Source organism: Aspergillus alliaceus, assembly GCF_009176365.1.
Source record: "Aspergillus alliaceus strain CBS 536.65 unplaced genomic scaffold BDW43scaffold_10, whole genome shotgun sequence".
NCBI lineage: Eukaryota > Fungi > Ascomycota > Eurotiomycetes > Eurotiales > Aspergillaceae > Aspergillus > Aspergillus alliaceus.
In genome coordinates, this window is record NW_022474693.1 from 297,789 (window position 1) to 321,255 (window position 23,467).

Here is a 23,467-nt window from a genome sequence, read left to right on the forward strand (position 1 = left end):
ACGTCATTAGGTTATAGTAGAGTAGAAAGGATGTTACTTCACGATGCACACCCTCTAAGGCCTAATGTGTAGACAGCATCTGGCTGTGTCCTGTCGCTTATGTGTTTTGCATAGGGCGGGCTACTCTTACGCGAGTGGATATCCGGAGTGTCTACGTTATGTCCTCTTAGATGAGGCCGTATTGGAGCAGTCTAGACTTTCAAACTGGGCAATCATTTCTAGTTAAGCTTCATTGTGTCTTTAATTATCCAAAATGCATGTGACATACATGAGTCCTTCTAGCAATCTGTCGATGTGCAGATCCGGTTAAATCTGAGATGGGTTTTCTAGATCAGATAGCGGCAGATGGTAAAGCTTAGATCGGCAACGGGGTTGAGTCAAAGGGAGCTACTGGAGACACACAGAAGACCGTTGTCGACCTGGTGCACTGTTAGGAAGGAGTTCGCCGATTTAACCTGTGGATCTTTTATCTGCTACTCCATGGGTCCAGAGCGAACCACAGAAGTCTCATAGTGAGCCACCCGTAGGAATCATATTAGAACGACAAGTGGAAGTGCCTTTTGGCGGTGGATATTTTATATTCACATAGTCTATCTCGGGGCTTGCCCATGTAGCTCTTCTGCCGGTTCCTGTCCTCCATGCGCGCTGTTGGGTGCAATAGCTGCCTCATATATGGTGGCATTAGTTACGGACGGCCTAGAGACTAACCGAGCAATGTTCCTCGAAAAGAAGCTGGTGTTCTGTCGTTACGTACAGTTTGTTTGCAAAAACGGTGCACGCTTTTGCTCACTTCAATTGTTTAATATGTTTCACCCTAACCTTTAACAGGCAAAGTGTCAGAATAATGATGTCCTAAAAGGTTCCCATAACCGTAACTTACCGTGAAATAACATGACATCGGGTGCACCTTCAACAACAATTCATGGTTCCTGATCAATGCACCTAGGATAAATATAGATCTATTTATTGAAGGCTAGATTAGAAAGCAGGAGTTACCGGGATCAGAAATCACTCATAAACAGGCTTATGTTCGTTCAATGCACCTAGGCGTAAATATAGATCTATTTATTAAAGACTAGATTAGAAAGCAGGAGTTAGTTACTGGGATTAGAAATCACTTATAAACAGGCTTATTTGTTTGTACAGCTCCACATATGTTCTGGTGCCCACTAGTCAGCCACCTAGGTTGGTTCATGGGTTTCATAAATTCGGCGACTCCGGCTGTGGTTACTAATCCATAGCGAGAGTTCTGGAATGCTCACTGTTTTGAACGCGATCCTGAACGTACTGCAATTCGTGTATGATCTGTGCCGCATGTACGGATCCAGAACAGGAAAGACGGGTATTTCTAGCGCGCTCCCGAAGACCTCCTATTTAGCTAGCTCTCCACCGCCAATCCCCCTACGGTTTTGGGGGCCAGTCATTATAGTGCAGATATTCGTGCTTATAAGCAGGCTCACCTCGTAGGGCAGTTGGACGGCCCTTGCTACGATATCCTACGCTTCGTGATACGGGACGTACCTAAACCGACACTAACGTTACGCTCATTTCCTATAGTCTAATTATTAGCCTATAAGTAAGAATATATAATCTTTCCTGGCGGGATCAGCCAAGTTCTGCCAACAGAGTACCGTACGTCAGGTCAGCCAGAATCCACCGGACACGCTCCTCGTCCTATACTCTGTCCCATACTCTGACCCCGTCCTTGGCGCAAGGTCTCAACAACATGTCATCCACTCAGTCGCAACAAACCATCGTCGTCGTTGGCGCCACGGGAATCCAAGGCTCTGGCGTTGTTCGAGCATTATTGAGCGACGAATATGGTGGTCCTTGGCTTGTCCGAGCTCTTACCCAAGATCCCAGCTCAGGCAAAGCACAGAAGCTTTTGTCAGAATACCAAACTACTGACAATCGTCTGAGCTTGGCCAGTGGCCATGTTTACGATGAAACAAGCCTACGGAGCGCCTTTACGGGTGCGCACGGCGTCTTCGCCATGACCAGTGAACGGTACCCTGGTAAACGTATTACTGAAGAGGAGGAGTTGAAACACGAGATTGATGCAGGGCGTAACATCATCTCCGCTGCCAAGGAGTGCTGCATCAAGCATTTGGTGTTTAGCAGCTTACCTGATACTGTCGAAGCGAGCGACGGCCAGTTCAAACGGATACATCACATGAACAACAAGCATACTATTGAGCAACTGGCAAGAAAGGAGCTTGATGGCTTTACTTCCTTGATGCCTGGTGAGTAGCGGGTATCTCTACGACTTCGAAAACATTCGTGGGGTTACTGATGTGTTCGTCATGCACAGGTTTTTTTTACACCAACTTGGCCTGGTCACAGTATTGCCGGCTTCGTGGTTTGTGTCCCTCTCTTATTCTCCAAGTTTCAAATGACATATCGACATCAGAACTAATGCATTTGTTCCTCAGAGGACGGCGTGGTACAATTTTGTATGCCCCTACCCGGGAATAAAATGGTCCAGTGGACGGATCCTGCACACGACATGGGAGCCTTTTCCGCAAGTAAGAGCTCACCACCACATTCAACAGCTGTCTTCCCCTAGCAAGTCAAGGCTGACAAATCACTTGAAGAGATATTTGGCTTAGGTGTTGAAAAGACTAAAGGGAAAACTTATCTTGCTTTAGGTCCTAGGATAACTCCCGAAGGCATGGCGAAAGCTTTCACGCGCGTTACTGGAAAACCGGCCGTTCATTCTCCAATCTCGTTTGAGGAGTTCGGTCACTTGAGCTCTGCGCTCGTTGGCCCAGCATTCAAGGAAGACGCTATTGAAATGATGCAATGGGCTGCTATAGCTCCAACCGACAAGACCTGCTATGGAGCCTTCGAGCTAGAGGTTGAACAATCTAGCGAGGAGCTAGGCCTTACTGGTAGCTCTTTTGAAGATTGGCTGAGGCGTAGCGGATGGACTGGTCCTTAGGAGGTGTATGTATTCTCCGAGATAGAGTTCTGAACTGAATCGTCCAATTATCGCGGGGACTACATAGGCTTAATGACCGCCTCGATTCAATCAAGTCGTCATTTATCTTTGTTTTCAGGCTCATGTAGTGGGCTCCTGCGATATCACGTAACCGCGCTGTCTATGAGGCTTCAGGCTGTAACACTGAGTAACAGGGATACGTACCCTACCAGGAGGTGACACTGTCAACGGAACGGCGGTAGTTGGATAGATCCGTTTTACCACACCATCATTACCCGTAGAAGCGTAGATTCGGGTTACAATAGGGTATGAAGATTCATTTTGTCCCTTAAGAGTGTTTAATTGGCTATTCATAGCCAAAAAATCAAAATCGGCTACGAAGTTAAGAGAAATGGTGTAGTAGTGGGTACTCTGGCGCTGTGATACATACCATTACTGCACCCGAAACAGGAGCTTTGGATAAATTTACGAATATAGTTTAGCTTTCCTTTGCGACAGGGGTTGGGAAACAATTGAAGTGAGTAAAAGCGTGCACCGTTTTTGCATCCAACTGTAGTCTACAGGCTCGACGGCTCTCATACCTGGCAGAAAAGCACGGTTTGCTGCCAAACAGCCAGTTCGGGGGACGCCCGGGTCGAACCACCGAGCAGGCTTTGCTGGTGCTCTCGAATACAATTGAGGAAAACCTAGCCCGGATATAATCTGAAGGTATCCCTTGAATTAAGATCTGGGTGCGGCGAACCAGGTCTTGCTTTACAGCTGAGAAAAACTGAGCTTATCCACTTTACTAGAAAGAAGGGCAAATATCTGGAGAGATAGGTAGTCCTGAATAGCATAACGGTCCGACCGTTATCTATAGCAAAGCTACTGGGGGTGGTGTTTAACTAAGAGCTGCGATGGAAGGAGCATATATAACAGGCCATCAAATGCGCAACCAAAACAACTATTGCCCTGGGTAGACTACAATATCTGTGTCCTGAACAGATGTGCCAACTCTATCAAGCAAGTGTCATGCCTGTTATAGATCATATATTGACAGTCTGGCATAACCTGCTGCGGGACAAGATGCATCTGTAACACTTGAACACTGTATAGAGGGCCCCGTTAATCCGTATTCTCTTAGCATTCAAGACAGTGGTGACTATAACACTGAAAGTGAAAGCCTATATCTTTCCTATATATGTTTATCTCCGCCACCGCCCAGCATACTATTATCCGGCTACACTTACTATCTCGCGACCACCCTATTTGAGATGCACTGCTCCGGGCCCAGAATTATAGAAATAATGTTGGAACGAGTGCACACTTTCCGTTAGCCGAAGCGCTGAATTGGAAATAATTAACTTATAGCCGCTGCCACCATAGTAAATTAAGGCCTTTGCAGAGATTAAGATTAAAATAGACCGAGAGATAGTAAGAGAGAGAGAGTGGAGACTGTACACCTTATATCTGATATTATTATCTACTCGGATGCCTCCGGGTGAGGCACCTATCTGGGGGCCGCTGTTGTCGCACTTGGTAACAACCAGAAGATCATTGAATCCGACAGGTACAGATAAGGCTGATAGATCACTTGTCAGTCTGTATCGCGGAGCTTATAGGCATTTTCTACGCTATTAGTACAGTACTCAAGATATTTCACCAGCGCTCAAGTGATACAGGTAGCGGATTAACTATCATAACTATTCTGCGTGATAGTAAATTAGTCTTGCAAGTAATCCAAAATATAAAGAATATATCAGGATAACAGATCATTTATACAGTCCTCCAAGCAGCCGCTGAGATTCAGGTAAAGAATATTACACTCTGTCTCTAATAGATTTCAGGATATTATGACAATCTCGGTAATGATACAGTAGACCAATTAGCCAAAGCTGCCGCGTACCAAGATTAAACCACTTCTTTCACCCGCTTCTGACAAGGGAGATAGTATGTATTGATCTGTAATAAAATCTATACTTAGTAAGGGCACAAGTGGAGATCCAGCACTAAAGGTGACTATCTGCGGAAGATTAACAGTACTCTACCCGTAAATTATATATGGAAGCTACATAGATCTCAGCCCAGGAACTGAGCATATCTGTTTACACAGTTATACACAGGCCATCATCAGCTGTAGTCTACAAAAGGCCATCACTTGGAGGTTTAATCTCCAAGCCGTATGATACAAGTTGTGTTGTCCCACACCATCTAACCCCCCTTTCTCTATCCGTGCAAAATCGACAGATCTATTTTTCCCCTGTAAAGTAGCTGAGTATGTTTCTGATTGTTTGCGTGGCCCTCCCTTGGCAATAGTAGAGGCTGGCAAGCGTGATTGTGAGCTCCAGAGCCATACTCCACATGGTCGGGCAAACTGTGGAAACTTAAACATAAAGGCAGGTTCCTCTGAATACCGTAAGTTTCATTATGTATCAATCAAATGACGATCTTCAACGGATTTTTCTAGAACCAGAGAAAGAAGGAATATCCCACCCGTATGGCTATACACGGAACGAGCTCGGTCAGATTAACATGGGTTTGTAGATTGGCTACAAGCGTTTTCCCTGAACGACGAAGGAGAGTCCGATGAGCCTCGCCAAATGGAGATCTTTTCCGATTTTCCAGCCTTCACCTGGCCAAGTGGATATCAATGGTTTCCATATGTGGGAAGACGGAGTTGATGCCCGAATCTCCCCAAACGGGAAGGTTTTCCTTGATAGATTGAACAAACAGAGCAAACAGCCATATCTCACGTGCCCGGGTGTTCGGCAGATGCCATGGACTTGATCATCTGAACAACAACCTAGTACAGAGCCTTGCAGATGACATGCAGATGTGGTTCGATATACAGTCAAGTGGCTAGCCTACTCGTTATGATGACGACTGCCCCGCGATATCTAAACACCATATTCCCCACAACAACAAAATGATCGGATGTTCCTTGTTTCAGCCGCCTACCAGGAGATTTTCTCTGGGAGGAAAAAAAAGATGAGGCGGTTCTCTGAAAGATTTGCTGAGGAGCTTACCAAGATCCATTACCCACCATTCTGCAGGAACAGGAAGAAACAAAACAACTTAGCGGATCCATGAGGTACTTGTAGCCCCTCATGGGTTGCTGCATTGGGAAAAGTTGTCAATTCTGATCTCCAACCCTCGGGGTAATGGGGTTATTTCGGAGAATTGCACAAAGTGTACCCAGCATGCCCTTGTTAATGACGAACGATGTAACCATTAAACAGGACCTACCCCGTCTACTAAGATGGTGAAATGGGGCATTTCGCCGACATTATGTGACTCTTCCAGGGGCACCGAGTGGTCCATACCTTATCTAGCATCCTCGACTAATACCCGATGGCAAGGGGAACTATGCAGTATGGAATTAAAAAAAAATACTACTTAAACTCCTCCCCGGGAGCTTTTTGAGAACGAGGCCATCTCATAACTCTCGCAAGCACACCGCCATGAAGCTCTCCTCAACCGCAGTGCCTCTGGTCACCAGCCAGGCGGCCTACGCTGCCTCTGCCATCGACTACAACGCGGCTCCTCCAAACCTTTCAACGCTGGCCAATGGCTCTCTATATGACACATGGAGACCCCGGGCTCATGTTCTTCCGCCTCTTGGGAAGATTGGCGACCCGTGTGCTCATTACTCCGATCCGGAGACTGGTCTATTCCATGTTGGCTGGCTGTACAATGGCACTGGCATCTCAGGCGCCACCACCGATGATCTGGTCAGATATCACGATATTAACCCCAATGGAAGCCAATTTATCACACCGGGAGGGAAGAACGACCCTATAGCGGTGTTTGATGGTTCCATAATTGAGAAGGGTATTGACGGCAAGCCTACCCTCCTCTATACCTCAGTCACATCCCTGCCCATCCATTGGTCAATTCCGTACAACCCAGGAGCCGAGACCCAGTCCTTAGCCGTCTCCACTGACGGCGGTCGCAACTTTACCAAGCTCGATCGACCACCAGTCATTCCTCTTCCTCCATCGGACCTCAATGTGACCGCGTTCCGCGATCCGTACGCCTTCCAAAGCCCAGAGTTAGACGCCGCTTCCAAAAGTGCCCCCGGCACCTGGTACGCAGCCATTTCTGGTGGCGTACATGAAGAGGGTCCCGGTCAGTTCCTCTACCGTCAGGATCAGAAAGAGCTGAACCTGGAGGACTGGGAATATCTCGGTCAGTGGTGGCATGAGAAGGTTAACACGACCTGGGGTAACGGGGACTGGGCTGGAGGCTGGGGCTTCAACTTTGAAGTTGGCAATACCTTTGGTCTGAATGACGAGGGATACAGTCTGAATGGTGAGATGTTCATGACCTTGGGTACTGAGGGGTCTGGCACCCCGATCGTGCCCCAGCTGTCATCCATTCATGATATGCTCTGGGTTGCTGGTAATGTGTCTAACAACGGTAACGTTACTTTCACACCTTCCATGGCTGGCGTTCTCGACTGGGGTGCTTCCGGCTATGCCGCCGCTGGCAAGATCCTTCCCGCAACGTCCAAGGCGTCCATCAAGAGTGGCGCTCCTGATCGCTTCATCTCATTCGTCTGGCTTACTGGAGACCTGTTCGAGCAGGCCAAGGGTTTTCCCAGCGCGCAACAGAACTGGCTTGGCACCCTTCTGCTTCCCCGTGAACTCCGTGTCCAGACTATTTCCAACGTGGTTGACAACGAGCTTTCCCGTGAGGCTGGAACCTCTTGGCGTGTGGAGCGTGGCCAATCTGGCATTGAACTGAAGACCATGGGAATTGAAATTGCCCGGGAGACGCGTGAAGCCCTTATGTCTGGCCCGAAGATCACAGAGCCCAAGCGCACGTCGAAGGAAGCGGGCGTTGTGCCTTTCCAGATTTCCCCTACTACCAAGTTCTATGCCCTTACAGCCCAGCTGTCCTTCCCCCGTTCTGCCCGTAACTCCGACATCCAAGCTGGTTTCCAAGTTCTGTCATCTGACCTCGAAAGCACCACCATTTACTACCAGTTCTCCAATGAGTCAATCATTGTTGACCGCAGCCACACCAGCGCTGCTGCAAAGACCACCAACGGAATCGTCAGCACCAATGAATCCGGACGTCTCCGGTTGTTCGATCTGCAGGGTGAGGGTGAGGAAATCGAGACTTTGGATCTCACAATCGTTGTGGACAACGCTGTCATTGAGGTTTATGCCAATGGACGCTTCGCCTTGGGTACTTGGGCTCGGTATGTTTACCCTCACAGTCGGCAACAAGGGATTGACTAATAGTTTCTCGCAGTTCCTGGTATCAAAACTCGACTGACATCAAGTTCTTCCACAACGGCGCGGGTGAGGTGACCTTCAGCAACGTGACTGTCTCTGAAGGTCTCTTCGAAGCCTGGCCCGAGCGTGTCTAGATTTAAAATGATGGTCTCATAAGTTCTTTTCATGATTTGACCGGGGAAGGGTTGCTGGTGTATTTGTGCTGGATTATGGAAAGGAAAACCCGCGGTTGAGTCTATAATTTTGCAACATACTTAATTCTTTGTAATTGATCTGGCAATGCACTTCAATGTACGACACTGGACCAGGCTTTGAGGATCGTAGTAAAAATATCGCTCAACTTGGAATAGCCTTTGCGTAGGTATAATTGGGCCGCCCACGCGTCGGGAAGCCGACAGGCCAGCACGGCAAGCCGTATTTTCACCTTCCAGTAGAGAACATGATATCGCGCGAATATGGTCAACTAAAATGGGTTGCGAAGTGATAATTCAAAGTTCTGAACTCACACTCAACCTTGAGTCTCAAAAGGGAGTCCGAACTAGGATAACATAACGAAGCAACTGCCGCACTCCTGATGATCATCCACAAATGTTAGCTTCTACGACCTTCGTGATGACGCACTGCGTGCGAAGGACCCAAAAATCACTCATAATTATGTTGGTTATTCTCAAGCCGTCCCGGTTGATCATGACGTTTAGTTTCCTTTTGTTCCTACGTTGTACCGACCGGCGGAAATGTGTGCAGACCGGAACCGACCATTCGAACGCTCAAGTTCCGGCGGAACCGAACGTCCTCAGCCCCATAGGCATGCTTCTCCAGGTTTTTACTCCGGGTTAGACTATGTTTCTAGTTTAGTGCCTGTTGAGTAATTTCCTCATATGCCACCCTTTGTGGAGCTCCAGTAACTCTGTGACTTAAGGTTGAGCTCCTCATGCGGTGGAGATCAGTAAACTGGGGTATGTTGCGACTAGTATATAGTCTCCCCAGGATTTACGACGTATAAGTTAGAGATCAATTTGTTTGTATCCTCGCAACATACATATATCTTCTATGATTAAAGCTCTGAGATGGCTAAGGGTCGGCTCAATCAGCCATACTTTGGCTTAAAGGGAGGATGGCTGACATTCTGGGTCACGGTTGCATGTGCAACGGATATGATGTTGTTTGGTTACGATCAGGGTGTCTTCGGTATGACTCTCTCTCTCTCTCTCTCTCTTCTCTCGCGGTTTTGATTAAGAATTAACTGACTTTGTTGCCTTCTCGAATTTAGGCGGCGTCATTGTAACCAAAGACTTCCTAGATGTATTACATTTACATAACAACGCAAGCCTGGTTGGAACCATCACAGCTGTGTACGATGTCGGATGTCTAGTCGGGGCGATAGCCGCAATGTACTTCGGAGAAAGATGGGGTCGGAAAAAGACCATCTTAGTCGGCACGACAATCATGTCCATCGGTGCCATTCTCCAGACCGCAGCCTACAGCGTCCCTCAAATGATTGTTGGTCGCGTGGTTGCTGGCATCGGTAACGGTATCAACACGGCCACGGCCCCCGTGTGGCAGGGCGAGACTTCCCAAATCAAGTGGAGAGGAAAGCTGGTGATTATTGAGATGATCCTCAACATCGCCGGCTACTCCCTGTCGAACTGGATGACCTTCGGCTTCTCCTTTGTCCCTGGACCGGCCTCCTGGCGGTTCCCTCTGGCTTTCCAGTTTGTCTTCATTTTTGTTCTTTACGCCACCGTCCCATGGCTGCCTGAGTCACCGCGTTGGCTGATCGGCCATGATCACACGGAAAATGCCCAGCAAATCATTGCCGACCTCGAAGACAAAGATGTCAACGATCCCTTTGTCATCGCAGCCTATACGGAAATCATCACTGCAGCTCAGTACGAGCGCGACCACGGCGTCTCCTGGGGAGACCTTCTGCGTGGCAAGACCGGCGATCAGGGAGGCACCTGCATGGTACGCCGACTTATACTAGGAGCCGGCGCGCAAGCCATGCAACAGCTTGCGGGTATCAACGTGACTTCATACTATTTACCCACCGTCCTAATGGAATCCGTCAAGCTATCCGAAACGCTATCACGACTCCTCGCGGCCTGCAATTCCGTCTCATATCTCATCGCCGGCACGCTAGCCATCCCCAAGATCGACGGCTGGGGTCGACGCAAGCTCATGATCTGGTGTGCCTTAGGCCAGGGGGTCTGCTACTTGATGATCACCGTTTTGCTCCGGTTTAGCGAGAAGCCAGACTATCCACACCAGACGCAGGTGGCAGCCGCAGCGGTTGCCTTCTTCTTCTGCTACTACCTGTTCTTCGGATGCAGTTACCAGGGCATTGGCTGGCTTCTCCCCGTGGAGCTGAACTCGCTGAGTATGCGGACTAAGGGTGCTGCGTTGGGTACCGCGACGAACTGGGCGATGAACTTCATGGTCGTTGAAGTTACTCCGGTCGGTATCCAAAATCTTGGATGGAAGTTCTACATCATCTGGACCGTGTTCAACTTTTCTTTCATCCCTATTGTCTACTTCTTCTACCCCGAGACCGCCAACCGTGCTCTCGAGGATATCGACATTTTCTTCCGCGAGAACCACAGTATCTTTGTCAATGGTAATCCTGAGGCCATCAGCATTCAGCGGCCACTGCGGTACATTGAGATGGAACATGCGCTCACAAACCAGAGCGCGTCCATTTCAAAGGCCAAGCAGGAGTTGAGCCAGAGCGAGGGACAAATCGAGTACCATGAGAATGTCTAGGCGGGGTCCTAGGAATAAGGGATCGTAGTTGAGCTACTGTATATGTATATGTATTTCTGGGTTTCTAGATCATGCCGCAAAACAAAGTTAACGAAGTTACGCACCTTACAATATCTCATTCCCCGACAAACCCACATATACACAAGCTTCAGAGTACCCTCTACCCGCCCACCTATAAATTCTGCTACCATAAAGGAAACCCATCCCTCCTCCCCTTGATAGCCACCGAAGGCCCTAGCCTCTCATAAAACGACCTCTCGAAATACCCCCGGGAAAAGACCGGCATACTCCCATACTCCCAAGCAACAGTGGCCCGAATGGCCAATGACCTAGGATGAGCAACAGCGTTATTCTGCGACAGGTCATTATGACAGAAGACATATTCCTCCCCACTCGAGAACCGAACCATCCAATCCTCCTTCGTGGTCCGATGCAAAAATCCGATACGGAGGAATCACAATTCTGTCTGGCCCACCGATACGGTTCGATGTAATCTTACTCAAAGTATCCAAATGCCGCTTCAACTCAGAGCACATGACTCCCTTCTGCTCTTCATGTAGGCTAGCCATTGATATACCGTCGACATATACTCCGTATTGAGAATAAAAGAGCCATTCTATTTCACAGGCAACGCAGACTTGCGGAACGGGGATATTGCTCACGCAACGGATGAAGTGGAGTGCGGCTGCTTCGTTTTGGAGGCGCTCTTTGCCTAGGAGGGGGATGTGAAGGCCTTTGTAGCCGGTGCGGAATTCGCTGGGACGGAAGCTTCGTTTGATGAAGAGGTTGTCTTGGTGGTAGTAGGCTCTCTCAAAAGTTGTTCCTAGACAGCCGTCTTGAGGGGTTGGGGTTGGGGTTGGGGTTGGGGTTAGAGTTTCTTCGGTCAATTGGAGTTATGCTTTGACGTTGAAATAGAGGAATTTCAGATCCTTGGAGGACGAGTGTCTATCTGAATGCGGTTTATTGTGAGCATGCTGTGCTACGTTGAAGCCTTACTGATCCACTTCTTTCTATGGTCGTTAAAGTAGGGTTTACAGGGCGTGAAGGTGTTGGGTAGGTATCTTTACGTTCTTTTAATCTATATCTTAGACCTGCACACTCACCAATAGAGTAGTATGAAAAGAAGTTGAATAAGAATAAATAATATATATTTATATCCCAAAATCATGCCTCCACCAGAATTCGACATACTATAATCAATACGAGGGAGTACCATGAAGTCTACCTACCACTCACTAATCGGCGGTCCACCGTGGAGTCGGGGATGTGTGGGGAAAACCAGCCAAGAATCGGGTCAAAAATCACTCAAATCTCCAAAACATCATCCGACTGTTGCATAAACCCGCCATGGCGTCGGACCACCATGCAATGGACGATCTAGTAGATCATCGAATGCGACAAGGAACAACAGAAAGTCCACGTTCCACGAGAACAAGAAGACATCTACGCTCGTCGTTGCCGACTCGGGTGAGCAGTGCGTGTGAGCGATGCCGTCTACATAAATCCCGGGTAAGCCGAATACCCTGAAATTTTCTCGGGGTTTGTTTCGCTGAACATCAGGGACAATATATGACAGTGCGATCCGTTCCGACCTTGCACGCTTTGTGTAAGAGCCAATGTGAACTGTCAACCTCTACCAAGCCAGCAAAAGAATGCTGGGCGAAAGTACGTGGGCAGAATTCCTCTCCTCCCGTTGCTTCGGCTTGGCTAATATGTAGATGCTGCGATGCAGTCGAGTGGGATCCCGACGAACATCGAGAAATACTCGGCGTCAGTCGAAGCCCCCACACATGACCCCGGCCGAGCAGCCGCCGGATCGCGAGGACAGTCCTCAGCGTGAAGTGGACATGCCGGACCAAGTCACTAATGCGCCCGGCGCTGACGCAGACTTCCTTCCGCCGGATGAGCACAGCGCCCGGTCAGCCATCGACTGCGGCGAGGCCGAGTCGGCTATGGGCCTGGCGCGCAAAATATGTGAACTGGGCAGTCAACATATCGATGAGCGGAATACTTTCGCCATCCCAGGCTATCGCGCAAGCACCAGTGCGCCTATCGCGCCGTCGGCGGTCGCCGGTCAACGGCTCCCGATCGCTTCGATCTTGGGCCGGCCATTACCCATCGGCGAGTTGATGTATGAGCTGTTGGAAGAGTATTTTGAAGCGATCCATTGGTTTTCGCTGGTTGTGTATGAACCGAAGTTTCGCAGGAGGCTGCGCTCGATTGAAGATGGCTCGGCGTATCCCTCCCAGAAGCCGTTCCTCCTGCTGCTGGCGGTCATGCTTGGGATGGCGGCGTGGTACCGATCTCAACACGATAGTAACACCGATGACAACCGGGATCACTGGCGGCAATGGAGCGCCGACCTGATCGGAATCATCGAGGCGAACCTGGTGGAACTGATGGACCAGCCGTCGGTGACGGCCGTGCAGACCTGCATTCTCCTCGGATCGCATCATGTCTACCACGGTCGACCAAACCTCTCCTTCGCGTTATTAGGGGCCACAATCAAGATGTCCCAAGCGCTGGGCATGCACCGAGAACCGGTGCAAGGCGAATTCGGCGACATTGAGGAGAGAAAACGCGTCTGGTGGACGATCTACACCTGGGACCGATTTGCGTCCATCACATACGGTCGACCGTTAGGGATCAACGACAAAGACTGCAATCTCAGCATGCCGGCCGACATATTAGAAAGCCCATCATTCGCTGCACCATCCGACGAAAACAGCCTGATCTGCTACTCCGCGTACCAGCGCGAACTGAACCGCCTCTACCTGATCGCCTCGCCAGCCCTCGAAGCAATATTCGGCTCACGAACCTTCCGAACATCGCAACAGCTCGCCGGCGACACATACGCCTCTCTCGTCAAGTACGCCACCCAAGAACTCCAAAGATGGCGCGTCAGTCTCCCAGCCCATCTAGCCCTAGACCTCAACCACGACTACCACCCCACGGGCGAGTCCGGGTCTCGCGCCCACGCCCTCCAATCCCTCTCCCTCCAACTAACCTACGACAACGTCCTCATCGTCCTCCATCGACCCCTGCTGGCAAAACAAGTCGACCACCTCACCCGACCCCACGGCACCAGCGAAGACAACAGTTCCCCCACCGGATCCAACACCACCCACTCAACCACAACCTCAAACTCAACCCCAACCCCGGGCCTCTCCTTCGACCCCCAAGTCCAATTCCCCCCCACCCAACAACAACCCGCCAGTACCACCGACCTCTGGATGAACGCCGCCGTGCGCACCGCCCGCATAACCGAAATGCCCGTCCTCGCCCAACTAGCAACAGACAGCCACCTCGTCGCCTTCCTGGCAATCAACCTCTTCAACGCCGCCATCGTCCTGGTGGTAATGGCCCTCTCGGAACCCCTCTCCGACACAGCCCAGGTCGTCAAACGGACCATCACCCGCATTCTCCGTCTCCAGGATCTAATCGGGACGAGATCCGCGCTATCCAAACAGAGCACGACGGTGTTAAAGAACGTGGTGACAATGCTCCTCCGTCGCGAGTCGGAGGTTATCTTCGGGCCGATGCCGCATGTCGCGCAGCCTCCGCGGATGTCGGTTGAGGATACGCTGCGGTTGCCGCTGGATGGGACGCTGGGGGTGTCGTTGGCGGATTATCAGACGGTGGGGGATGGGAATGGAAATGGGAGTGGGAGTCAGGTTAGGCCGGATCCGGGGAGGGCGGTACGGTTGAACGAGAGTTTGAGTACTGTTCATCACGGTATGTTGATTTATTATCCTGAATTAGGGTTTATAGCTTGGGATTGAGGTTATGTTGCTGATTGTTCTTGTGTTGTATACAGTTCTTCCGCCGGGAAATGATCGCTCGGTCAATGTTCTCTCTGGTGATGGTCAGGCGAACCATCAGCTGGCGCACGAGAACGCCGATCCGCAATTCGCACTCCAGGTCCCGATGGATTATGGTTGGGACGGCGCGGGCGCTGTGTCCATGAGCGTAGAAGACCCGTATCTAGGGAATGGCGAAAGTGGGATGTACTGGTTATGGGACATGACATGGGACGGGGTGGGCAGTTAGTTAAGATGTGATGCGATTTATCGGTTTTTATTTTTTTTATTTTTATTTATTTACTTTTGTCATGACTTCTAATGTACAGTTTTATAGAATGATATCCCCCTGTATATTACCCGAATGAAACAAAAGGAAAAATTATGCAGATTGCTTCGCGACGTCCGCATCCACGTCCGGCCCGTAGATGACACTCTTAATACCGCCCCGGCCAGCAACATGCTGGAACGCCTCCTCGACCTGCGAGAAAGAGAATTCGTGAGTGACTAGACCATCGACCCGGATGCGCTGTGAGTTCAACAGCCCGATGGCCAGCTTGAAATCCCCAGGACCGTACCGGAAGCTGCCCTTGAAGACAGCCTCCTTGTCACAGATCTGTCCAACAGGGAGAGACAGGTTTGGCCTCCCCAGTCCCACCTGAACGAATGTCCCGCCTTGTGCCAGGGCTTGGATACCACATTGGATGCAAGGTTCAGCGCCCGTAGCATCGAGGACGACGTCTGCGCCATCACTAAGTCCAGCTGTCGCTGCGAGCGCGTCGGCGTTCAGCTCGGGAGACTTCTCTGTGCTCATTTGGTATGTATGCGTAGCCCCGTACTGCCTCGCCGACTCCAACCGAGCAGCCACAATATCCACAGCCACAACCGTTGACGCACCGAACGCGCTCGCAACAGCGCAGCAAAGCAGTCCGACCGGGCCGGCACCGAAGACAATAACCGATTTATCCTGCAGATCGCCCGCAAGTCTGCAGCCGTGCACCGCGACGCCCAGTGGTTCGACTAGCGCCCCGTCGCGCAGCGAGATGTGCGCCGGCAGCTTGTAGCAGCATTCCACCGGCACGCGGTAATATGTCGATAGGGTTCCGTCATACGGGGGGGTCGCGGCAAATCGCATGTCCTTGCAGAGGTTATAGCGACCACTGCGACATGGGTTGCATGTATTGCAGGCGATTCCGGGCTCGATCGCAACGCGATCGCCCACTTCGATGCCGGAAGCTTTGTCGCCGCGGGATACGACGATCCCTGTCGACTCGTGGCCGAGGACAATGGGATTTTCCACGACATAACGACCAATGCGGCCGTGTTGCCAGTAGTGGACCTGCTCGTTTGTTATTTGTCGTCGCGGATAAGGGTGAATGGTTGGATCGATAGGTGCTTACATCGGAACCACAGAGGCCGGTAGCGACGACTCGTACGATCACATCGCGATCGGATTGTAGCGAAGGGATTTCTCTATCTTCATAGTAGAATGAACCTCCTGGGCGGAGTACGGAGGCTTTGTTGACGGTCTGCGAGGCCGGGTCAGTTGATGGAATAACATAGGACATCGGGGTGTGAATACAGGGTGATTTTCTAGGGACATATTGATTTTTTGAAGCTTGAGACCGTGTGAAAAATGATCGGATTGACAGAATAATAAATGGACTGAATCGTATGGCCTGAAAGGACATGATCGAAATAAGTACATCGGTCTGCCACGGTTCCGGCGGAACAGTCAGTCGCCTTTTGCTATCTCGGTTCCGGTAAACACAGCTTCAGCTTGGGACTTGCGGGGGTGTGGGGGAAGCTACGGAGGACATTCTTTTCGGGCCTTGGCTTCTCTACGTTATTCTTCCGGAAGGCCTTTTCGGCCCGACAGAGCGAAGCGTCCATTCAGTCTGAGACTCGGATCACCGACTCCTTTGTGTTCTCCCTCTTATTGATCCTCGCCGCAGGATATCCATCAAGATCAGCATCGCACCGCATCGTACTCCCCACTCCCATCTTACTTCAAATATCGATCCAAAAACGCGACCAGCGCGCAACGGAGTCAGAGATCGAACCCCTTCAATTGAATTATGTTTTATCGTACAGCGTTTAATACAGGACCATTGACATCTAGGCCTTGGTGTAGCGCAGGTACGGCTTCAGCTCCCGGACCTCGCCAAACTTCTTCTTCGCATCCTCTGTCGACACGGACGGGGGCACAATCACGTCCTCGCCCACAGTCCAGTCAATAGGGGTCGCGATTCCCTTCTTATCGGCGGTCTGCAGAGCATCGATGACGCGCAGCACCTCGGCGGAGTTTCTGCCGGTGGAGGCCGGGTAGAGCATGGTCAGACGGATCTTCTTGGCGGGGTCGATGATGAAGACTGCACGGATGGTGAAGGGAATACCCTTCTCGGCGATGTTGTCCAAGTCACGCTGGTCGATCATGTCGTAGAGGAAGGCAACCTTACGGTCGGGATCGGCAATGATGGGGAATTGGACGTTAGTGTTGCCAACCTCGTTGATATCTTTGACCCATTCGCCGTGGGAGCTAAGGTCGTCGGCACTCTACATGCACGTCAGTCGCATTGGTTAGCCTGGTCACCTCCAGAACCGGAAAGGAACCACGCCAAGCTCACCAGTCCAATCATTTTGACACCTCGTTTTTCGAACTCGCCCTTCAACCTAGCGAATGCACCAAGCTCGGTTGTACAGACTGGGGTAAAGTCGGCCGGGTGGGAGAAGAGGATGGCCCAGCTGTCGCCGATGAATTCATGGAAATCGATCTCGCCTTTGGTGGTTTGGGCCTTGAAATTCGGGGCTATATTGACGGTCAGACGTGAGTAGCTCAATCAGATGTATGGAGGTATACCAGTAGATCCTAGACGTAGGCGAGGTTGCTCCTGGGGAATGTTTGAGACGAACCGGCGAGCAATGGGCTGCGCCAGAAGCTGTGTGCGGGGAAGCTTGGAGGAGAGGGAGACCCTGGGCAGGGTAGCAGCCCGGGGAAGGGCTGTGAAAGCTCGGAAACCAGCACGGGGAAGAATCGATACCATTTTGAAGCGTGAAATTGGAGTTGACCAGGTCAATTGAAGGATTGGGAGGGGGAAGATTGGATTGACTGCCATGATATCACAAATGGCCGATTGCGTGCTTGGATACACTATCCCCTTTTCAGAAGACTTGGCACGTGGGGGTTTCTATTGCCTCAGGCACCCACCGGGTGGTCATCAACAAACGCCCCTTGAGGAACCAATAGTGGTCTCTAAACAAACTTGTACATTCCTAGGGGCCTCGGTTATATTATGCCTATGTAGTACTACTCGAAGCTTGTTCAAAACTTAAGGCAAGGATATGGTTGGTGGTGTTTATACGTACGCGAGGACCGTGACTATATATTTCGAGCCAAGGATCAACCTACTGTACCTTTCTAATATACTTCGGTTATATGTTCAACAGCTAAAGCTGGGATGAGTAGATGATCTTTTATCAACTTCATTACCCTAAAAGTGTCATTCAAGGCCACTAAGCCGTTAATAACGGGGACAGATGGAACTACCGGAGGTTAGGGATCAGGTGAATAGACCAATATTGGATGTAGAAATCAATCTGACTGTTTTGGTATGTTTATCAATATAGGCAGCCAGGAATGCAATCAGTTGCAGCAGTTCTCGAGACTTGTCGCTCTGGACGGTCTGCTTATCAGACTAGGGTTACATGAATGATATTGGAGGGTTCACGTGGCCCCGGACCCAAATAGGTATGGTATGTATGGTATATCTATTTATATGTACTGTATGAAGCGGAGACCCTTTATGGCCAAGGCGGGATGGGGATCAACTCAACACTGCAAGCAACTCTCCAAAGGGCCAAGAGACAGTCCAACCTTTCCCTAACTCCCAGTACTAGTAGGAGGCAAAAAAAAAAATAAAATAAAGTGACACAAAAAGTCATGTGAGGCTAGGCAACCAACGGCACTAACACCAAAAGGTGACGCCTCTTGCGGCCTGAGGCGCTAGATGAGGCTGAGATCGCCGAACACATAAATAGTGAAGCCTTCACCATCTCTGGATCGTGCTTCTCTGTCTCCCTTTGAATCGTCACTGGTTCACTCAGTTGGCGTGGGGAGTACTGGTCGCTCCCACCGGTCATCGCCAGCATGGAGCCTTCTTCGTCTTTCGGCAAGTTCTTCTACTTTTCCTATTTCGCCGTAGGATCATATCTTGCGAAGAGCCTCTGGGACCAGGTGGGCAGCCTACCGCTGGACCTGCTATATTCCACTATCGAAGTGCGATCCCACGACGATGCCTACAACTACCTGCTGTTTTGGTTAACGAAGCAACGGTTCAATGAAAGTAAGAACCGGCTCATTGCGAGCACCTCCCTGAATAGTGGCCTCGATTACTGGAACGACAGCGACTCCGACGATGGCGACATAGACGACATGCTGGATGCCGAAGAGTCGAAAGATTCCGGGTGGAAGGCCTCGCTGGCTAATACACGTCAGCTGCTGTGGTCGCCCTCAGAAGGCACCCACTACTTTAGGTACCACGGTCGATACCTGGCCGTCACCAGAGAAATCGAGGAACGCAGTACGATGCTCTACACGCGCACGGACAAACTACGCATCTCGTGCCTCGGATGGGACGCATCCGTCTTGAAACAACTGATGCTGGAAGCCCGGGTGGAATACTCGCAGAAGGAGAAGGGCAAGACGGTGATTTATCGTGGCGCCAAGAGGGCCTATGACAACGAGTTCTATTGGGCCCGGTCAACTGCGCGTCCCGCCAGGCCTCTGTCCACCGTAATTCTGGACCACGAGGAGAAGACCACCTTCATTCGAGACGTCCAGCAATATCTCCATCCCAGCACCATGCGATGGTACAGCGATCGCGGGATACCCTACCGGCGAGGCTACCTGTTCTATGGTCCGCCCGGCACTGGCAAGTCAAGTCTCGCGTTCGCGGCGGGAGGATTCCTGGGATTGAACGTATATATCCTGGACGTAAACGCCAATCAACTGACGGAAGACGCCCTGGCGCAGTTGTTCCAGGAGCTCCCCCGCCGATGCCTGGTGCTGCTCGAAGATATCGACACGAACGAAGTGACGAGTCGGCGCACGGATAAATCGAAAAAGAAGCGAACGGGGAACAACAAGATCTCGCTCTCAGCCCTGCTGAACACGATCGATGGCGTGGCCGCACAGGAAGGTCGCGTGCTCATCATGACCACCAATCACCACGAACACCTTGATCCGGCGCTGGTTCGACCGGGCCGGGTGGACTATCAGATCGAGTTCAAGCTGGCCAACCGCAATCTGATGATGCAGATGTTTCAAAACCTCTTCCGAGACACCCCTCCTAGCGTTGAATCGCACTTTGAGGATAGTGAAACGGAGGCACTGACTCTACCTCCGGCCGACAAGATCCCCCTTCTTCCCGCAGCCGACCAGGCAGTGGCCCTCGCTGGACGACCGAGCAACCCGGATGTGGACATGGAACAGCTGGCGGCAACGTTTGCCGAAAAGATCCCCGAATTGACATTCTCACCCGCGGAGATCCAGGGCTACCTGCTATGCCACAAGAACTCGCCCCTCGATGCCATCACGCATGTCGAATTGTGGGTGGAGAAGACGCTGGAGGAAAAGAAAAAGATGGAAGAAGCGGAAAGGGCATCCAAGGAGGAGGATGAGGGGGCGAAGAATGATAAGGGTAAGAAGAAAAAGAAGGGACAAAAGAGCAAGAAGGCGAAGGAGAGTAAGGAAGATGGTAGCGGCGAAGAGGACGAAAACAAGGGATCCTCTAGCTCTGAGAGCGAGTCGGATGAATCATCGGATGAGGAGGACAAACATCCACATTTTATGTAATGAGATTGGAGGAAGTAGAAGATGAAAGCTTCCATAATATCAAGACGAGATAGACCTTTCCATACAATTGATGTGTAGTATTTTATCCTTGAATCCTGGATCAACCGTCCCACTGAAAGAGTGATAGATGATAGACGTGATAACCCCATTTTTACACCTTTCAGCCTTGTCCTGTGCATCAAGGCAAGCCTGTGAGCCACCACTAATCCCGTTGAACTGAGCTTTATTGGTCTGTTAACATAGGTGGAAGATTTCGGACACTGCAGCTTGATTCTGATGTGTCGACACCAAGGATGATACCCCTCCCCCAAGGATTTGGTGGTCAATTCCCCGACGGAACTAATACCAAGGATATACTACTGGACAGACGAGGTGAGCTGGCAAACCTCACAGCCACAATCATTATGATCATCGTCATTATAGTTCTCAAGGGCAAAGAAACTATCAGCTAAGAAACACGAGCGCTGCGTTGGAACAAATCAGGCTAGCGTCAATGCCTGCGTAAAGCGCTAACTCTGCTTCTGGGTTAGTGTTCCTCGTGATGTCAGGCGTTTCCCTTTTCGGTCCTTTGTAGCGCAGCCAATCAGGATTCCTGCTAGCCCTTTGCTGCCAATAGTTCTGCATAACTGGGCACAGCCCTACAAGAGGATTGTTATAATTCTAGATTATCTTACGGGACAGCGTGGCAATGCGCAGCACATAGCTACGTCAGGTCTGTATTGGATTCATCTCCCGCAAGGTATAAGAACAGGTTGGAAGACTCCGTATCAGATGTGCAAACAGATTAACTTGAAACTTACCGGTTCCCAGCTTAACTGGGACCAGTATCTATTTAAACATGCGTCTCCTACATTATGCCCTATCCATTGTTCCTCTTTGCGCCCCCGGAGTCCTTGCAGAGCTTCTGGGTCCAAGCTATCCGGCCCCTCGCGACCTCACTAGTGACTCCAGTCGCGTTGCCGCGAGCTGGAAGAAGCTTCACGCTACGCTCAAAGCAAGCCTTAATCCGCGAAATGGCACCAGGGACAGTGAGGTAGCCCAACTGAAAGACCTGACCTTCTCCGCCGGCATGTTCTCGATCCATGACCCAGCAGCCCACCAACTACAGATTCACCATACCAGCGCTGAAGTTGCCAATTCCTCACTGGGAGTTAACAAAGTAGATGGAGATAGTATTTATCGCATGGCGAGTGTCTCGAAACTCTTTACTGTGTTCGCGGGTTTGCTCGAATTGGACAGCAAAGACTGGGACCGTCCGCTCACAGATATCTTGCCTGAGATGGCAGACTTCATCCGTGAGAAGTCTGGGGATCTTCAACCTGTATATGACACGCAGTGGGATAAAATCACGCTCAGTGCAATTGCAGGGCAAATGGGCGGCATCCCACGTGGGGGTGAGGAGGAGCTGTTGGCTTCGTATGCCTTGGCCAGGGCTCAAGGGTCAAATGATACGGCGGAGACGAACCCCACCGTTTTGGGCCTCCCCCCACTGAACGAAAGCGATCCAGATCTTTGGCCAGCTTGCTGGGGTGATAACCGGCCTTTCTGTGATGAGGTACCCCTCGCGAAGGCAGAGGCGGACAAAGCTCCTGTCTTCCTTCCCTGGAGCAGCCCGCAATACGCCAACAATGGGTATATGTTGCTTGGTCTCGCCATTGAGAACCTAACAGGGAAGACCATCGATCAAGTCTGGCAGGAGAGCATATTCGATCCCCTGGAGATGACCTCGTCTCTCTCTAACCCCCCAGCAGAGAACGACTCGAACCGCCCGCGCTCGGTTATCGCTGGACCCATCGAAGCTTTTGCGATCAACGCTGGCTTTACAAGACCTTCCGGTGGACTACTATCCACAATCAATGACCTTGCCAAGTTCGGCGTCGCCATCCTGAACTCTACTCTCCTGCCCGCAGACCAGACCCGCAAGTGGATCAAGCCCGGCACACATACCGCAGATCTCCGATACTCGGTTGGCAAGCCATGGGAGATCTACCGCTACGTCCATCCGGGCTCGGGAGTCGTGACAGATATTTACACGAAGCTTGGGGATGCAGGCTTCTCCGGCGGTATTTTTGTAGTCTTGCCAGACTTTGACGCGGGGTTCAGCGTCCTGGCCACGAGCTCTCTACCCACTCGAAGTGAGTCCATGATGCTCCTGATTGATTTGATCATCGACTCTGTTCTCCCTGCCCTGTTGGACCAGGCCGCCTTGGAAGCTCAACGAAATTACGTCGGCACGTACAGGTCTTCCGTCGCTGGACTGAACTCATCTTTGACCTTGTCGCTGAGCCCGCCCACGCGCTCCTCCCCCGGTCTGGTGGTCTCCTCATGGATCAGCAACGGTACCGACATGACCTTATTGTTGCAGGCAATCCTCGGTGGGAAGGACACGAGATTGGTCCCAACCATTCAATCAGCTGGCCATGTAGCGTTTCACCCTTACACCCCGACAGTGGAAAAGAAGGTCGGATCGCCGCAGAGACTCGTGTCGAGATTATACGACGTCAATGATCTGTACCTTATAGACCCCACGAATTATGGCGGTAAGAGCCTGTCACTGCTTGTGGTTGACGTCAACGAGGATGGCCGGGCGACGGCAGTGAACCCAGCAGCCTTCCGGGTCAAACTGGACAGACAGTGAAGGGGTGTATATGTGAGAAGAACCTGAATAAGATCACACAAAGGGAGAACAGGAAGGGGGCGGTAATAGAATGCGTAAGAGCCTTAGACTATGCATTTTCTTCTATTTTTATTCTGAGAATTCCTATTAGCTTTCGTCGCAATTAAAATGGTATCTACATTTATAGACACTAGACTTGACCCACAAACCATATTTACTTTCCCTTTATATGATGCATCTACACAACACTGTACACCAGGGCCACCAACACCA

General features: G+C 50.8%; 8 protein-coding genes across 8 annotated transcripts; 6 read left to right on the forward strand and 2 right to left on the reverse strand.

The window, feature by feature from the left end:
* Nucleotides 1-1,555: 1,555 nt before the first annotated feature.
* On the forward strand, nucleotides 1,556-3,001 carry BDW43DRAFT_16073 (NAD(P)-binding protein). Its single transcript, XM_032038594.1, has 5 exons — nucleotides 1,556-1,632; nucleotides 1,716-2,243; nucleotides 2,312-2,359; nucleotides 2,433-2,525; nucleotides 2,595-3,001. The coding sequence occupies exons 2-5, from the start codon at nucleotides 1,727-1,729 to the stop codon at nucleotides 2,939-2,941; spliced, it is 1,005 nt and encodes a 334-aa protein (XP_031902777.1). The 5' UTR covers nucleotides 1,556-1,632; nucleotides 1,716-1,726; the 3' UTR covers nucleotides 2,942-3,001.
* Nucleotides 3,002-6,381: 3,380 nt separating this feature from the next.
* Nucleotides 6,382-8,166, forward strand: BDW43DRAFT_298532 (glycoside hydrolase family 32 protein; the record flags this gene model as incomplete). Its single annotated transcript, XM_032044571.1, has 1 exon — nucleotides 6,382-8,166. One exon carries the CDS (start codon nucleotides 6,382-6,384, stop codon nucleotides 8,164-8,166), a length of 1,785 nt encoding a protein of 594 aa, XP_031902778.1.
* A 914-nt stretch (nucleotides 8,167-9,080) lies between these two features.
* Nucleotides 9,081-11,015, forward strand: BDW43DRAFT_16166 (general substrate transporter). Its single transcript, XM_032038601.1, has 2 exons — nucleotides 9,081-9,351; nucleotides 9,434-11,015. The coding sequence occupies exons 1-2, from the start codon at nucleotides 9,231-9,233 to the stop codon at nucleotides 10,921-10,923; spliced, it is 1,611 nt and encodes a 536-aa protein (XP_031902779.1). The 5' UTR covers nucleotides 9,081-9,230; the 3' UTR covers nucleotides 10,924-11,015.
* A 1,255-nt stretch (nucleotides 11,016-12,270) lies between these two features.
* BDW43DRAFT_317892 (transcription factor domain-containing protein) lies at nucleotides 12,271-15,039 on the forward strand (the record flags this gene model as incomplete). The annotated part of the gene is made up of 4 exons (XM_032048609.1): nucleotides 12,271-12,432; nucleotides 12,500-12,588; nucleotides 12,656-14,658; nucleotides 14,741-15,039. The coding sequence occupies 4 exons, from the start codon at nucleotides 12,271-12,273 to the stop codon at nucleotides 14,971-14,973; spliced, it is 2,487 nt and encodes an 828-aa protein (XP_031902780.1). The 3' UTR covers nucleotides 14,974-15,039.
* BDW43DRAFT_16174 (NAD(P)-dependent alcohol dehydrogenase) lies at nucleotides 14,906-16,371 on the reverse strand. The gene is made up of 3 exons (XM_032038602.1): nucleotides 16,306-16,371; nucleotides 16,124-16,252; nucleotides 14,906-16,062 (listed from the first exon to the last, which is right to left on the reverse strand). The coding sequence occupies exons 1-3, from the start codon at nucleotides 16,324-16,326 to the stop codon at nucleotides 15,106-15,108; spliced, it is 1,107 nt and encodes a 368-aa protein (XP_031902781.1). The 5' UTR covers nucleotides 16,327-16,371; the 3' UTR covers nucleotides 14,906-15,105.
* Nucleotides 16,372-16,461: 90 nt separating this feature from the next.
* On the reverse strand, nucleotides 16,462-17,978 carry BDW43DRAFT_268673 (peroxiredoxin). Its single transcript, XM_032041139.1, has 3 exons — nucleotides 17,584-17,978; nucleotides 17,351-17,532; nucleotides 16,462-17,279 (listed from the first exon to the last, which is right to left on the reverse strand). The coding sequence occupies exons 1-3, from the start codon at nucleotides 17,837-17,839 to the stop codon at nucleotides 16,842-16,844; spliced, it is 876 nt and encodes a 291-aa protein (XP_031902782.1). The 5' UTR covers nucleotides 17,840-17,978; the 3' UTR covers nucleotides 16,462-16,841.
* Nucleotides 17,979-18,768: 790 nt separating this feature from the next.
* Nucleotides 18,769-20,799, forward strand: BDW43DRAFT_16196 (BCS1 and AAA domain-containing protein). The gene has a single exon (XM_032038606.1). It carries the CDS (start codon nucleotides 18,871-18,873, stop codon nucleotides 20,575-20,577), a length of 1,707 nt encoding a protein of 568 aa, XP_031902783.1. The 5' UTR covers nucleotides 18,769-18,870; the 3' UTR covers nucleotides 20,578-20,799.
* A 509-nt stretch (nucleotides 20,800-21,308) lies between these two features.
* BDW43DRAFT_16198 (serine hydrolase domain-containing protein) lies at nucleotides 21,309-23,296 on the forward strand. The gene has a single exon (XM_032038607.1). The coding sequence runs from the start codon at nucleotides 21,416-21,418 to the stop codon at nucleotides 23,213-23,215; it is 1,800 nt and encodes a 599-aa protein (XP_031902784.1). The 5' UTR covers nucleotides 21,309-21,415; the 3' UTR covers nucleotides 23,216-23,296.
* Nucleotides 23,297-23,467: the final 171 nt, after the last annotated feature.